At 43.0% G+C, this 16,049-nt stretch overlaps 1 protein-coding gene across 2 annotated transcripts in view; it reads right to left on the bottom strand.

Annotated features, from left to right (window-relative positions):
* LOC122126227 (cytochrome b5 type B) overlaps window positions 1–14,999 on the bottom strand; it is a 30,194-nt gene extending 15,195 nt beyond the window's left edge. For both annotated transcript variants that reach the window (XR_006150868.1, XM_042700894.1), the window contains exons 1-3: window positions 14,765–14,999; window positions 4,328–4,456; window positions 3,533–3,562 (exon numbers count right to left, since the gene is read on the bottom strand). Coding sequence is in view for 1 of the 2 variants with exons in the window: in XM_042700894.1 (XP_042556828.1) it covers window positions 3,533–3,562; window positions 4,328–4,456; window positions 14,765–14,926 (321 nt within the window). In the remaining variant the exon portion in view is untranslated. The remainder of the gene's footprint in view (window positions 1–3,532; window positions 3,563–4,327; window positions 4,457–14,764) is intronic.
* Between the last annotated feature and the right edge of the window lie 1,050 nt (window positions 15,000–16,049).

Genomic DNA, 16,049 nt, shown 5'->3' on the forward strand with positions numbered 1-16,049 from the left:
TGTTGTTTTGTTAGTCATAGGGCTTGAACTCAGGGCTTGGGAGATGTCCCTGACCTTTTGCGCTCAAGGCTAGTGCTCTACTACTTTGAGCCACAGCACTAACTTCTGGTTTTCTGGCAGTTAATTGGAGATAAGAGTCTCGTGGACTTTCTGCCCAGGTTGGCTCTGAACTTCGATCCTCAGATCTCAGCCTCCTGAGTAGTTAGGATGATAGGCGTGAGCCACCAGGGCCCAGTTTTATGTAAGGTTTTTTTCTTGTTGTTTTTAATCCTATAAGACTGAAAAGAGTTTTTGATTTTGTTTTTTGATCGTCTTGGGGCTTGAATTCTGGGCCTGGGTGATGTCCCTGAATTTTTGTGCTCTACCACTTGAGCTACCACATAGCTCCAGTGCCAGCTTTTTGGTGGTTAATTGGAGATAAGAGTCTCTCACAGACTTTCCTGCCTAGGCTGACTTCAAACCACAATCCTCAGATCTCAACCTCCAGAGTAGCTAGGATTATAGGTGTGAGTGACCAACAACTAGCTTGAAAAGTTTTAATAATATATAATCTTCCTTTACCCACACTCTTCCTCTGAGCACAATGTTTCAATCCTAATCTCCATGTCCGAGGTCTGCTGAAGGGAACAGAGGCTTCAGTGACATGCCTAGCTTGTAGATTTATCCCTTTAGGTATTCAAGCACTTGTGACTGGTTATTTGTGTATCCAGACTATAATGCTCTCAACCTAGTCTACAGAAAGTACTAACTGCAAAACTATGATTTTAGTTATAAAACAGCAGATCCAATATAATCCAAAGTTCTTCAAGCACAAGCCCTACTACATATACTTTATTTATTTATTTATTTAATTTACTTATTTCCTCGGTACTGAAGGCCTAGGGGCTATCTCTCAGGTTTTGTTCTGTTTTTTTTTTTTTTTGCTAAAGGCTGGTGCTAAATCTCTTGAGCCACACTTCCACTTCTACTTTCTTGGTGATTAATTAAGAGATAAGATGTTCACAGGCTTTTCTGGCTGGACTGGCTTTGAGCAGAGATTATAATATCAGCCTCCAGAGTAGCTAGGATTATAAGAGTGAGCTATCAGCACCCAGCTTTAAGACATGTTTCTTTATTCTCCAAGTAGTTTATAACAGATTTGTACACAACAAATTGCTATGATTTTTACCTCAAAACTAATAGAAATTAACCCTGTAAGTAAAACTGATTCTTTTTTTTTTTTGGCTAGTGGTGGGGCCTGAACTCTGGGCCTGGGCGCTGTCCCTCAGCTCTTCAGCTCAAGGCACCACTTCCGGCTTTTTTTTTTCTACTTATGTGGTGCTGAGGAATCGAACCCAGGGCCTCATGCATGCGAGACAAGCACTCTACCACTGAGCCACCTTCCCAGCCCAGTAAAACTAATTCTTAAAAGCTCGAAATTTATTAATGTTTTAACTCTTCCATAAAATAAATAATAATTATATGTAGTACATATAAATACTTAAGCGGGATTTTGTAGGTTAAAAGGAAATACTTTAGCCTATCTGAGGAAACTTCTTATAAAATGATGTCTGATATCTTGCTGCTGAATGCTAAAGCTGTTTCCTCATTTGTAAAATGAAGGACTCAAATGACCTGGAATTGTAAAATCGTATCTAATTATTTCAACACAATTTTCTGAGCCAAGGGCATTTTATTGAGAGCTATGGGAGCAGCCTTCTAATGGGTGGAGAGAAGGAAACAGGAAGTGTTATTCTTCTACGTCTAGGAACTCTGAAGGAGAATGACATGGAGATTTCTCTCTTCCACTAGCTCCATAATGGAGTATTTTCCCAGATACTATTTCAACAGGCAATGAACCCAATTACTCACTCAATCAGATTTAGCTGCAAGAACAAGAAAGTAGTGTCACATCTGGCCACCCCAGGGCATAGGTCTTGGGGGTCAGCAGATAGGGATATCACTATAAGCTCTGTTTAAGAGAAAACATGAGCAAGGGTACACACACACACACACACACACACACACACACACACACACACACTTAAAAAATGTGGTGTATTTTATCATCAGGACACAAATGTAGGGAAGAATGATCCAGAATGATGATGATGTGTTAAAACATAGACAAGGAGTATTACAAGTATACCTCTGGCCTGTCATAGTTTATTATGTAGGCTTTCAAAAGCTTAAGTAAAAGGTGTAGAAAGTGTATAAAAAGCTTATGTTTCACTTCTTAAATGGGATGTTTGCTATTCCAAGTATTTAAAATTGGAAGCAGATTTTAGGACACAGGACACCTTCAGCAAATTTAACAGAGTGGTCTGCTAGCATTCAGGCAGCTTCTGACTTATGCTGTGTGTCTCTGTGGCCAGTAACTGACGAAAAAAGATAATTTGGAAATTTCTGGCTTTAAACACCACTGGAAAAGGGGCTGGGAATGTGGCTTAGTGGTACAATGCCTGCCTAGCATGCATGAAGCCCTGGGTTCAATTCCTCAGTACCACATAAACAGAAAAGGCCAGAAGTGGTGTTTTGGCTCAAGTGGTAGAGTGCTAAGCCTTGAGCATAAACAGCTCAGGGACAGTGTCCAGGCTTTGAGTTCAAGCTCCCAAAAAAACAACAACAAAAACCACCCCTGGAAAGGACTCCTCCCCTCTAGAGGGAATATCCTGTGAATGAAATGTTCACCTCTGAGGGTAAGACTTTTGTTTTTTTTCTTCCAATCCTGGGGTTTGAACTCAGGTCCTGGGCACTGTCTCTAAGTTTTTTTTTTTTTTTTGCTCTAGGCTAGCACTCTACCACTTGAGCCACAGCACCACTTCTGGCCTTTTCTGTTTATGTGGTACTGAGGAATCGAACCCAGGGTTTCATGCATGCTAGGCAAGCACAATACCACTAAGACACATTCCCAGCCCAGAAAAGTATTTTCCTCCTGGTAATCAGTCAGGGTACATTAAGATTTTCCAAATACTCAGACTTCTGATTGTACCTACATAGTCATTGGAAAGGGTATGGGCCTATGTGAACCTATGTGACCAATGAATTAAATTTAGGAATCCAAGAGGAAAAAAACCTCTCTATTATTCATAACAAAGATAACTTTTAAGAGAAAAGTAACTTTCTCTTTCTTTATATAGAAGCAATTATTATCGCACGTTCTACATAGGCAAGAGTAAGCTGTATTTCTCTAAACTTTAACCTATAAACAAATTTCTATAAGCTTGGCACTGGTGGCTCATGCCTGTAATCCTAATTACTCAGTAGGCTGAAGTCTGAGGATTGTGGTTTAAAGCCAGTCCAGGCAGGAGAGTCCGTGAGTCTTTAATACCAGCAAAAAGGTGGAATTGGAGCTGTGGCTCAAGTGGTAGAGTACTACTAACCTTGATCACAAAAGCTCAGGGACAGTGCCCAGGCCCTTACTTAGTTCAAGCCCCCAGACCCAGCACACACAAGCATACACATACACACACACACATACACACAAGCAATTCTACTTGAGTAAACAAATATAAACAGTAGAGACACACAAGATAAACTGATAAACCCTTACCTTTCTACCACTATTGGGTTTAAGGTCATTCTGTGAAAAAGAAAACAATGTTTTAAGACACATCCACATGATCTCTTCTGATTTGTTTGTTTCTAATCTTGGAACCTGAGGCTAGTTTTTGCTGGCAGTGTATTATCTGTGGGAACCAGGGTCTGAAGAACTAGCCTGACCCACCTCCCCTCACTTCCCCCACACACATTTAGCATATCAGGGTCTCCTGTTAGAATGGTTAAGTATGAAGGATTTAAGTCTATAGTTACCACCTTTAGTGTGTATGCCAGCTCTGGGGCTTGAACTCAGGCCTGGGCACTATCCCTGAGCTTCTTTTGCTCAAGACTAGCACTCTACCACTTGAGCCACAACTCCATTTCTGGCTTTTTTTCTTCTTGGTAGTTATTATAGATAAGAGTCGTACAGACTTTTCTGCCCAGGTTGGCTTTGAATCACGATCCTTAGTTCTCAGCCTCCCAAGTAGCTAGTATTACAGGCATGAGCCTCCAGTACCCAGGCTTACAAGGGGCTTTCAAGAACAACCAAACCACCACAGTTTTACATATGGATTCATTCACTACAGGAATCAATCATCAATAAAAATAATCCAAACACCAGTCCCTTTAGCTTTTCAGAGATACTGTGTGCTATATACTATAAGGCTAGATGATTCTAGAACAATGTAACCTAGTAGCTAGGCTGAATGGCTTTCTAATCATTCATTCTCATGTTATGTGATGTTGTGCTCTATTATTGATGCTGTGCTGTGCTATGCTCACAAGTTTGTTCTCTGACCATTCTTACCGGGTGGACGTCACCAATGTAGTACTGCTTCAGCATCTCTCTGGCATCGGAGGAGTGGCCTATATCTTCAAAGCTTTCGCTTGCATCGGTACCAGCCTGTTCCAGCAGAACCTCTTCTCCAGCAGGATGCTGGAAGGAAAAAGTATTTAATGAACCAAGGGTTTTCTGAGAAGCAAATCCATGTATATTTTTCCTTTGGTCCCCAATTCTTCTTGTTCTTTTCTCCTTTGAATGGGAGTAATGGAACAAATTGCCATTGTGTGTTACCTGGGAGGATGCAACAGGAAGGAATAGAATTTCTGTAATATTCTGGCCCAAACTGCATGCTAAGGGTATGATGGTGAGTCTAAGACAAGTGTGTAAAATGAGTGACAGTCCAGAAGATGAATGGCCTGTGACACTCAAAAGTAACTGAGGTCAGCAAGTCAAGAAGAAACTGTTCAAGATTTCAGAGACTACGGAGACATGACTACTGGGCACAATGTGTGAGTGTAGGTTGGTTCCCTTCCCTGTCATTATTAAGACTACCACAGCCAGTGGCTCATGCCTGTAATCCTAGCTACTAAGGAGATTGTGATCTGAGGATTGTGGCTAAAAAGCCAGCTGGGCACAAAGATCTGAGGGTATCTCATTGCCAATTAACCAGCAAAAGATGAGCTGGAGGCATGGCTTAAATGGCAAGAAATAGAACTATTATTGATCTAATAATCCCAATCGAGGGTGTGCGTGTGTGTGTGTGTGTGTGTGTGTGTGTGTGCGCGCGCGCGCGTGTGTGTGCGTGTGTGTGTGTGTGTGTGTGTGTGTATTAGCATATGGTCTCAAAGTTGGTTTTTTTTGTAATTTGTTTAGATTGGGGGGGGGGGGGGGGAACACAAGGGCTTACTATGTATCAGAGGTTGGCCTCAAACTCACAATCCTACCTCTGCTTCCAGAGTACCTGGCACTTGTGACTACACCTGGCTTCAAGAAGTATTTGTAAAGTCAGGCACCGGTGGTTCATACCTGCAATCCTAGCTACTCAGAAGCCTGACATCTAAGGATCGTGGTCAAAGCCAGCCTGGGCAGAAAAGTCCCCATGAGACTCTTGTCCTCCAATTAACCACTCAAAAACCGGAAGTGGCACTATGGCTCAAGTAATAGAGCACTAGCTGTGAGCACAAAGAGGCTCAGGAACAGTGCCCAGGCCCTGAGTTCAAGCCCCACAACTGACCAAAAAAGTATTCATGCTACCACCTTCACAGCAGCATTATTCCCAGTAGCCAAAAGGCAAAAGCCACTCAAATGTTCATCAGGAGATAAATGAGTTAAACAGAATGTGATGTATGTACATACAACTGGCTATTATTCATTCTTAAAAAAATGAAATCCAGTCACATTCTCCTGCAACAAATGAACCTCAAGAACTTTATGCTAAGTGACCCAATCAGAGAATGGATTCTACCTTTATATGACATTTCTAAAATTGTCAAATTCATAAACAGAAAGTAGAAGACTAGTTGCTATCCAAAGAGGAGAAAAGGGATTTGTTGAATAGTCTAGTTTGAAGTTTTCAAGATTCAAAAGTTCTGGAGAGGGCTGGGAATGTGGCTTAGTTGTAGAGTGCTTACTTAGCATGCAAGAGGCCCTAGGTTCGATTCCTCAGTAACACATAAACAAAAAAATTAAAATTAAAAATTTTTTAAAGTTCTGGATGCCTGATTCACAGGTATGGACAATACAATTGCTGGACTGCACATTTTACAAAATTTAAGATGGCAGATTTTATGAAATACATTTTCATAATATAAAAATGTCAATAATATAGAAAAGTAAAATAAAATCAATTCCATATATGACGTGTGTGTGTGTGTGTGTGTGTGTGTGTGTGTGTGTGTGTGTGTGTGTGTGTGTGTGTTGATCATGGGGCTTGAACCCTGGGCCTGGGCACTGTCCCTCGGCTCTTCAGCTCAAGGCTAGCACTCTATCATTTGAGCCACAGTGCCACTTCCAGTTTTCTGTTGGCTTATTGGAGATAAGAGTCTCATAGAGGGATGGGAAGGTGGCTCAGTGGTAGAGTGCTTGCCTTGCATGAATGAGGCCCTGGGTTCAATTCCCCAGTACCACATAAGCAAAAAGAAAAAGAAAAAAGCCGGAAGTGGCGCTGTGGCGCAAGTGGTAGAGCGCTAGCCTTGAGCTGAAGAGCTGAGGGACAGCGCCCAGGCCCAGAGTTCAAGCCCCATGACCGGACCCCCCCACCAAAAGAAAAAAAGAGTCTCATAGACTTTCCTGGCGGGGCTGGCTTTGAACTGTGATCCTCAGATATCAGCCTCCTGAGCAGTTAGGATTACAGGCATAAGCCATCAGCTCCCGGCCATATATGACATATATGACATGTATATGATATACATGCCAGGCAGCTGAAAAAAAAAGAACATGTATATGGAGTATATTATGTGGGCAATGGCATCTGGAGTTGGAAGTCAGGACAGCGGTGGCTTTGGAGATGGGGCGGGGACAAGCTGGGAAGGAGCACTTCTAGGTTGCTAGTATGTTCTTCCTCCACTCGGAGGGGATTTCGCAAATGTGCTGACTTAGTGAAAACTCACTGAATGTGCTTTCAGGTTTTGTGCATTTTTTTTTCTGTTGCTGCTTTTAAAAAAAAAGCCTTAAAAAAAAAAACCCAGGCACTTGACATTTGAACAGAGGAAACACCTGGATGTGTTTACTGACTGGATAGAGGGCAGAGATTTTTCACAACATTTTTAGCTGCAGAACACTTTCTGGAAGCAACATTTTGGATGGAAGCCCCATACACACAATCAAGTAAGTGTACATGATTAAAGTGCTCCATGACCGTCAATAATCAATTTGAAAATCACTAATTACACACAAAAGGGACAAAGAAGACTAGGTTTCAAATTAAGCAATATTAGCAGCAGACATAGGGCAGAGGAGTTTGGAGGAAGATGAATTTATTTTCAGTCCTGCTTAGTCTTAGAAACTCCAAATACCAGGCTAATCTCAGTCCTTCAGGATTTACGAGAACAGACTTGTGGGACTGTTGGTTAATACAGTGAAAACAAGCCGTAGAAAAAATTTAAATGCACCAGAGAAGTGGCTGGATAAGGGAGAAAGAAACTAGAATACATACAAGCATTTTTACTCCTTAAAGTGATCTAAGGATCAGTGTGTTCCAATGCTAGCCCGATGTTTTTAAGATGGATGGGACTAGGTTTGATTAAAACAAACAAACAAACAAAAAACCCTGCTCATCAGAATGGCCCAACCAGTTTCTATAACTAGTGATAGACTTCATCTCACAGCTCCTGAAACAGTGATAAACATCATCTTGGCTTAGAATACATAGGAACACATTTTCATTACTTTGGAGTTTCTTCAAGATGCCAAAACCATAAGCAACAAAATTTAAAAACTTTATCAAAAATTAAGAATTTGGCCAGGCCCCGGTACCTCACACCTGTAATCATAGTTACTTGAAAGGCTGAGAAGTGGAGGATCACAGTTTGAAGCCAGCGCAAGTAGAAAAGTCCCCAAAATTCCATCTCCTGGCACTTGGGCTCAAGTTGTAGCGCAAGCCACTTGCCAGCTATAAGCAAGAAAGCTCCATTGACTTTTGAGCTCTGAGTTTAAAGCCTGGTACTAGAAAAAAAAGGTACCTATACATCCTATAACAAAGATAAACCTTGAAAACATTAAAATAAGTCAGTAACAAAAGGCCACGTATTGTATGATTCTATTTATGCAAAATGTCTGGAGATGGAAAATCCACAGAGTTGAGTATAGGAGAGGAAATGAGAAGTAATAGCTAATAGGCATGTTTCTTTCTGATGTGATAAAAAGTGGAAGTTAAAAACCAGACCTCTAAGTCCATGCCTACAATCCCAGCACACAGCATCACAAGTTCAAATCCATCTTGGTATAGGAAATTTGAGGCCAACCTGGGCTACACAGGAAGACTCTGTCTCAAAAAAAAAAGGGGGCGGGGGGGGGGGGGGAGTTGGGAAGGTGGCTCAGTGGTAGAGTGCTAGCCTTTCGTACGCGAGGCCCTGGGTTCAATTCCTCAGCACCATATAAGCAGAAAAGGCTGGAAGTGGCACTGTGGCTCAAGCAGTAGAGTGCTAGCCTTGAGCTGAAGAGCCAAGAGATAGTGCCCAGGCCCAGAGTTCAGGCCTCAGGACTGACAAAAAAAAAAGCAAGAAGATAAGAAAGCAAGCAAGCAAGCTCTGACATTTGTACAACCATTTGGAGATGACGAAAACCACTAAACTATACACTTATTTTTTATTTTATTTTTTTCAGTTGTGGGCTTGAACTCAGGGCATAGGCATTGTCCCTGAGCTCTTTTGCCCAAGGCTAGTGCTCTACCACTTTGAGCCACAGCTCCACTTCTGGTTTTTGAGTGGTTAATTGGAAGTAAAGAGTCTCACAAGGACTTGTCTGCCTGAGCTGGCTTCAAACCACGGTTCCTCAGATCTCAGCCTCCTAAGTACCGAGAATTATAGGCATGAGCCTGGACATCACTTAAAGGAAACAACAACCCAGGAGTACCAACCTTGAGTTCTGCATGCTTCTACAAAAGATAACATCTTATTTCAACTAACAATTTTCAACATTATTCCTCTTCAACCTAAAAACACTTGTCTGTTTAAAAAAGAAAAAAAGGTCTGGTGCCAGTGGCTCCCACCTATAATCCTAGCTACTCAAGAGGCTGAAATCTGAAAATCAAGGTTCCAAGTTCACTTGGGCAGACAAATGGGACTTTTATCTCCAGCTAACCAGCAAAATGCCAGAATGGATGAATGGTTCAAGTAGCAGAGTGCCAGCATGAGTGAAAAGCCATGTAAGAGTGCAAGGCCCAAAAATCTTTCTGAATTTTATTTCACTCGCTCCATTGACTCTTCAATTATTTATTCAAGAGCCTCAACTTCAAAAACCTTAAAATAGTTCAGTAACTACTGGGACCTTTCCAGCAGGCCAACACTACACCCATTCACTCCAATCCAGGAAATGCTTAACCTTGCCCATTGGCCACTATTAGCAACAAACATTGTGGAGTGGTGGCATATATATGTCCCAGTTCTTGGAAGCCCGAAGAAGAAGGCTGCTGAGCTTAGAAGTTCAAGACCAGCCTGGACAGCATGGGGAGAATTCATCTCTTCCCCAAATTGAATGAATGAATACAAACAAATCTAAATGCTCCTCCTTTTCAAATTCCTTCCCCGTTCCAGTTGGTTGTTGATCCAACAAAGAAAAATGGTTGGCAAAGAGGATAAAACCTTCCATTATCGGTGAATAAAATAGTAACACTCCATCAGGAGTGAGAGACTGTGTAATAAGTTCAACAGCAAGCCAAGGCAGAGGCTTGGGACGCACCCAGGCATTTTCTTATTACTCAGTATCTGCCCTAGAGGTAACCTCTGCCATTTAATTGACACACTTGCAAGCTGGATATCAAACAAAAAAGGACATTATTCACCCAGTTCCCAGCAAGGTCAATGCTGGAGGTTCAAAATCAACTGCTCATTTTAATCTTAATATATGCAGATACATACAAATCATGCTTGAGGGAATAAGTTAGAAAATGCTGAGGTAAGTATTGTCAGACCAAAATACACAGCCAGTGGCTCAGAAGGCTGAGATCTGAGGGACAGATGCCCAGGCCTTGAGTTCAAGCCCCAATACCAGCACACGCATACATACACACACACATACATACACACAAAGGAAGAAAGGAGGAGAGGGGAGAGGAAGGGCAAGGGAGAGTAGGAGAAGGAGAAGAAGGGAGAAAGAAGAAAGAAGCCGAGTGCTGGTGGCTCACCCCTGTAATCCTAGCTACTCAGGAGGCTGAGATCTGAGGATCACAAAGCTAGCCACAGCAGGAAAGTCCATGAGACTCTTATCTTCAATTAACCACCAGAAAACTGGAAGTGGTGCTGTGGCTCGAAGTAGTAGAGTGCTCACCTTACGTGAAAAAAGTTCAAGCTCCACGACCAACAAAAAAATAGGAGGAAAAAAACAATACACTGCCTCTCATTCTTGAAACAGGACATTTAATCAGGCTAACCACTGCCTGGTCTACAACTCCACTCTTTTCATTCTTTTTTTATTTTAATTTATTCTTGTTGTTGTTGTTCACTATGGGAGCTGAACTCTGGGCCTGGGCACTGTTCCTCAGCATTTCAGCTCAAGGCTAGCGCTCTACCACTTGAACCACATCACCACTTCTAGCTTTCATTCTTTTTTTTTTTTTTTTTTTTTACTACATTCACTATATTTATAAGAATTAAGAAATCATAATTATGGCTTCTGGTCTAGAATAGACCATCAAAGCCCCTCTGACTGACTACATGCATTTGAACTTTGATGGTAGACATTGCTTTAAACACATCCAAGACTGTTTCTTCGGTAAGCAGCTTCATCGATAAGTCTAGTTTGACTCCATTTGGTACCACTGCCCACAAGTGTTCCAGGACCCTAAAGACAGTTGTTTGGGTCCCTCAAAAATAACTAGGGGTAGCCGGGCGCTGGTGGCTCACGCCTGTAATCCTAGCTACTCAGGAGGCTGAGATCTGAGGATCGCGGTTCAAAGCCAGCCAGGGCAGGAGAGACCGTGAGACTCCTATCTCCAATAAACCACCAGAAAACCGGAAGTGGCGCTGTAGCTCAAGTGGTAGAGCACTTGCCTTGAGCTGAAGAGCTGAGGGACAGTGCCCAGGCCCAGAGTTCAAGCCCCACGACTGACAAAAAAATAAATAAATAAATAACTAGGGGTCAGTAAGCCTGGTTTCGTGGGACTGTGGGCCCAGCCATCTCTATCCCAGCCTTCTCCCCACTGCCGCTCTGCAAAAACTACATTCTTGACAAAACCACAAGGATTTTTCCCCCTGTAAACACTAGGAGAAAAAGGCAAACAACTATACACAACTTATTGAAGACAGCATTTTTTTTCCTCTATTAGTCTACTTTTTTCGTAGTGATAGCACCTCAGTCACACTAGGCAAGTGGTCCTAGCTATATTCCCAGCCCTCCACTGTTTTCAAATACTACCTTTATCACATGCTAAGTTGTCTTGCATAAATAAGAACTTTCTGTACAACTCCAATTTGTTTCCATGGATCTATTTGTTGATTCCTAATGAACAAATTATCTGCTCAGATCACTATCTGACAGATTTTCAATCCCTAGTCTCTTTATTAAATACTAGTGGAATGGTAATTAATGCTAATGGAAAGAACACAGAAGAAGAGAGAATTCTAAGAATGATAGAGTTACAGAATAAAAATCTTGTTGGAAAAAAAAAATCCCGTTAAGTTCTTTGTGGATGGAAATTCCACCCTGACGTAATTAAAATGGAACAATAGAGTTACTAGACACCACCTGACTTGGAAAATGAAATGGAGAAACATGGAGGAAGCTATGACATGAGGCGGAATGATGAAAAGAGTGACCTCTAGCCCAACATATTACATCACCTAAGTAAAATACAGAGATTAAAGCTTTGGAGAGGATTAAAACCCACTTCCTAAACAATCTGACAAGGCAAGGAAAGATAATAGATATGGATGGTGAACAGGAGGAAATGGTGAGGGCCCATAGGCATTTGCTTCCAGAAGAGAACGAGCCAGGTAAAACAGGCCAAATAGCTCCCGGCTGGCAAAGGTACAACCAGGCCGAGTTGAGTCAAGTCTGTGGATTCAAACATAACCAGAGATCTTGGACCCTGTCACCGTGCATCTCGCTGCTGCAGAAAGGGCTTCTCTTCTTCTTCATCTTCTCTTCTTGGAATTTACTCCTCCCCACTGCAATTATTTCATGCCTTTCCTCCCACCAGATTATGAACTCTTACACAGAGAGCCAGGGCTCTCTTATTGGTGATAATTTGAGAACACAGCAAGGAGCCTGGAACATAGCAAGATGTAGGGAGGGAGCGCTGACTTTATCGTTTAGGTGCACATAGACCTGTCCACACCCCCATGCAAAATGCACCTGTCCACACCCCCATGCAAAATGCACAGATAAATCAAAGTAGATTCACTCATCAGGTCATCTTACCCATGTGGGGCATCTCACCCACAAGTCAGTCCACAGCATTCAATTTACCATTATTTGCAATCTGTTTATTTACTTATGTACTGGCTTTTTAAGACAAGAGTCTCAAACTGGAGATCCAGTTTGGATCAGCCAGGCATGAACCACTGCTCCTTCCCACTGCCAGATGGAATTTACCTTCAAATCTCTCAAAGTACCTCTCATTTACTACTACTCCAAAGATATTACTAGAATCCTGAGGTCCTGAGTTCATCCCCAGAACCACATATACACACAGACACACATACACAAAGCTAAAACGAATATAATTTTGTATTCATTACAAAAATAACCACCAGGGCTGGGAATGTGGCTTAGTGGTAGAGTGCTTGCCTAGCATGCATGAAGCCCTGGATTCGATTCCTCAGTACCACATAAATAATTTTTTTTGGGGGGTCCGGTCTTGGAGCCTGGATTCTGGGCCTGGGCGCTGTCCCTCAGCTCTTCAGCTCAAGGCTAGCGCTCTACCACTTGAACCACAGTGCCACTTCCAGCTTTTTTCTTTTTGCTTATGTGGTGCTGAGGAATCGGACCCAGGGCCTCAGGCATGCAAGGCAAGTGCTCTACCACTGAGCCACCTTCCCAGCCCCATAAATAATTTTTTTAATCCCTTAGAAAAAAAAAAATTTTAGGGCTGGGAAGGTGGCTCAGTGGTAGAGCGCTTGCCTTGAATGCCTGAGGCCCTGGGTCCGATTCCTCAGTACCACATAAGCAAAAAGAAAAAAGCTGGAAGAGGCGTTGTGGCTCAAGTGGTAGAGCACTAGCCTTGAGCTGAAGAGCTGAGGGATAGCGCCCAAGCCCAGAGTTCAGGCCCCATGACCGGACCCCCCCAAAAAAAAGATGCCAATATGCTACACATAGAAAAATTCCTAAATCCCTGAATTATTTCCCTAGAAATATTTGCACATATTCTCTTTGGGAAGCTAAGTTTTTAAAGCATTTATGGAATTGAGTCAGAGTGTAGCAATGAATGGAAAAACTATTTTACTAGCCCTCAAATTAATAGAAAAAAATATTTTCCTAGTAATTTGCCTCCGAGAAAATGAACAGGAAAAAATTTTCTCAGTTACAGTAAGGTTATATTATACAAAGCTAGTACAGGAAATTGACCACAGAATATTTTCTCTATTATAAAATAAGCACACATAAATCAAAGCTTCAAATTTATCTTTAGTGCCTGAACATCAGTAATTCTCTAGGGCTAGGGCGAATGATAACCACAGCAAAGGGACAAAGATAACTACTTAAGATAACAGAAATATTTTTTTCTTTTGGCAATGCTAGGGCATAAATTCAAGGCCTCATACTTGCTAGAGCAAGTGCTCTACCACATCTCCAGCCCAAGTCTCTTATTTCTTAATCGGGTTTATAATGAGAAGGCTGAACACATTTGTCAAAGCTTATCAAGCATGTACATTTTATTTTTTCCGGTCCTGGGTCTTGAACTCTGGGCCTGGGTACTATGGGTGGGCTCCTTTTGGAGCTGTGGCTGAGCCACAGCCCACATCCGGCTTTTTCTGTGATTAATTGGAGATGAGAGTCTTTTCTGCCCAGGCAGGCTCTGAACCGTGATCCTCAAATCTCATCCTCCTGAGAAGCTAGGATTCCAGGCATGAGTCACCGGCGCCCGGCAAATATGTATATTTTAAATGAGTGCAAGTTATTGTATGTAAATTCTGTCAATAAAGTTACTTTAAATAAATATTTTTAAAACTATCTCCTTAAAAAAAAAATCACTCAGTTGCACAATGATCTCTGAGACTTGTGTAACCAACTCTAACACAGCAAGTTTGAAGAGTGAATCTTACTAGGTCAATGGGAAAGAAAAAAGTTCATCTCATGATCTTCTGGACTCAAGGTCAACTCGAAGCAGGAGAGGAAAACACATAATCCAGAAAAGAGGGCCCCAGATCCTCAAGAAAGTATTAATCCTCACACGGTTTTACTTCCGAAGGCATTCTGGAAAGATCACAGGTATGTGGCTCTTCCAACGTGGGTTCGAACAGGGATCAGAACCTTGAGAGTGTATGACCTTGAGAGTTCTCTGCCTCTGAGCCTCAGTTTCCCTAGGTGTAAAATGGGACTGATGACGGCCTAGAGTTTAACCTAGCGCACAGAAGCTGCATAAGAAATGCACGCGATTACATAATTGGCAAGGGAATTGGTACTGGCTGGAGATCCTCGCCAATCTGCGACCTCCCGCCCCCGGCCCCCTGAGGGTCGCGGTCCCTTTGGTCCGCCTTATCGCCCACTGCCAGGCCTCGTTTCCTTCCTGTGCACGCTCGGGGCCGCCCGGTCACCCCTCACCCTGCGGCTCCCGGGGGCCGCCCTCCCTCCTCCCCGCCCCACCTCGTTGAGGAAGCGGGTGACATCGTAGACTCGCCCGTGAATCACCAGCCACGTTTCCTTCGCGGTGTTGTGCTTCGCCACCTCCTCCATCCGATAGTAGGTGACGGACGTCTCGCCGTCCTGGCTTTTCCCGCCGCTGCCGCTAGTTCCCGTGGTCGCCATTGAGACACAGACACCTCTTCTAGGCTGCTAGGGTTGCTGCAGCCTTTACTTCCTAGAGATGGAGACGGCTCTTGGCCCTTCTCGGCTTCCGTAACCGGGTTGCACGCCTGGCCTGAGGCCGGATGAGCCAATCAGGGTCGTCCAACCCCTCCAATCTGACCAATCGCAGGCTGAGATTTTGGAGCGGTGCCCAAAAGCTTCTCGGGGGCTGGTGTCTCCTCAGGAGACATTTCCACACACAGGTACGCGCACCCACGGCTGATCTGCGTTCTGCTGAGCCCCCAAACCGGGGCCCAGGTCTCCAGAATCCTTCCTGCTTCCCTTCCCAGTTTCCCCCACCACTAGGCAAGGCATGTACTGAAGCCACGTGTTCATATCCCGCCTGATCCCAGGCTGTGATCTGCCCAATCCCCTCTCCCTCCAGGCTCAGTTTCCTCACCGGTAAAATGGGTGTGAGAGCCTCTGCCTTCCTAAGGGGTTGGCACTTTGAATGAATGTGCCTGTAAAACGCTTAGCACACAGTAATCGAATAACCGGTGTTAGAGATTCAGGGTGACTGGCCTGAGGCCTCAAGACTGCGATTAGGAGTTAAGATATGGAACCCCAAGGTTGACCACTACTAAGAATCTGATTTTTAAATGAATTTCTTTAGTGATCAGGACCTGTCTGCACTGTTTTAGATTCTTTGTGGCCTAAAATAGAATTCACTTTAGCTGTCCCTTCACCAGAGGTCCTAACATCTTGGAATTCCAAGTTTGGTTCACGAATATTACCTGTTAAGCCGTCAGTTGTAGAGTGCTTATCTGGTGCACGCAAGGCCCTCGGTTCTATCCCTAATATTGGTGGGAGGGGAGAGCGCATATATATACACACATATATACGAATGTATATATACATATATATGAATGCATATATACATATATACACACGTATACATTCTCAATTTTTACCAAATAACCACTTTTATTTGGCAGTACTGGAGTTTCAGCTCAAGGCTACACAATTGCTATCACTTAAGCCATATCTCCCCACATTGCTCTGAGTTTGTTTTGTTTTACGCAGGCACTAGGGTTTGAAGTCTAGGACTCTTGGCCTTTTCACTCAAGGATGATATTCTGACACT

The sequence above is a fragment of the Dipodomys spectabilis genome, unplaced genomic scaffold (assembly GCF_019054845.1).
Source record: "Dipodomys spectabilis isolate Male_0828 unplaced genomic scaffold, ASM1905484v1 ptg000273l, whole genome shotgun sequence".
Classification (NCBI taxonomy): Eukaryota; Metazoa; Chordata; class Mammalia; order Rodentia; family Heteromyidae; genus Dipodomys; species Dipodomys spectabilis.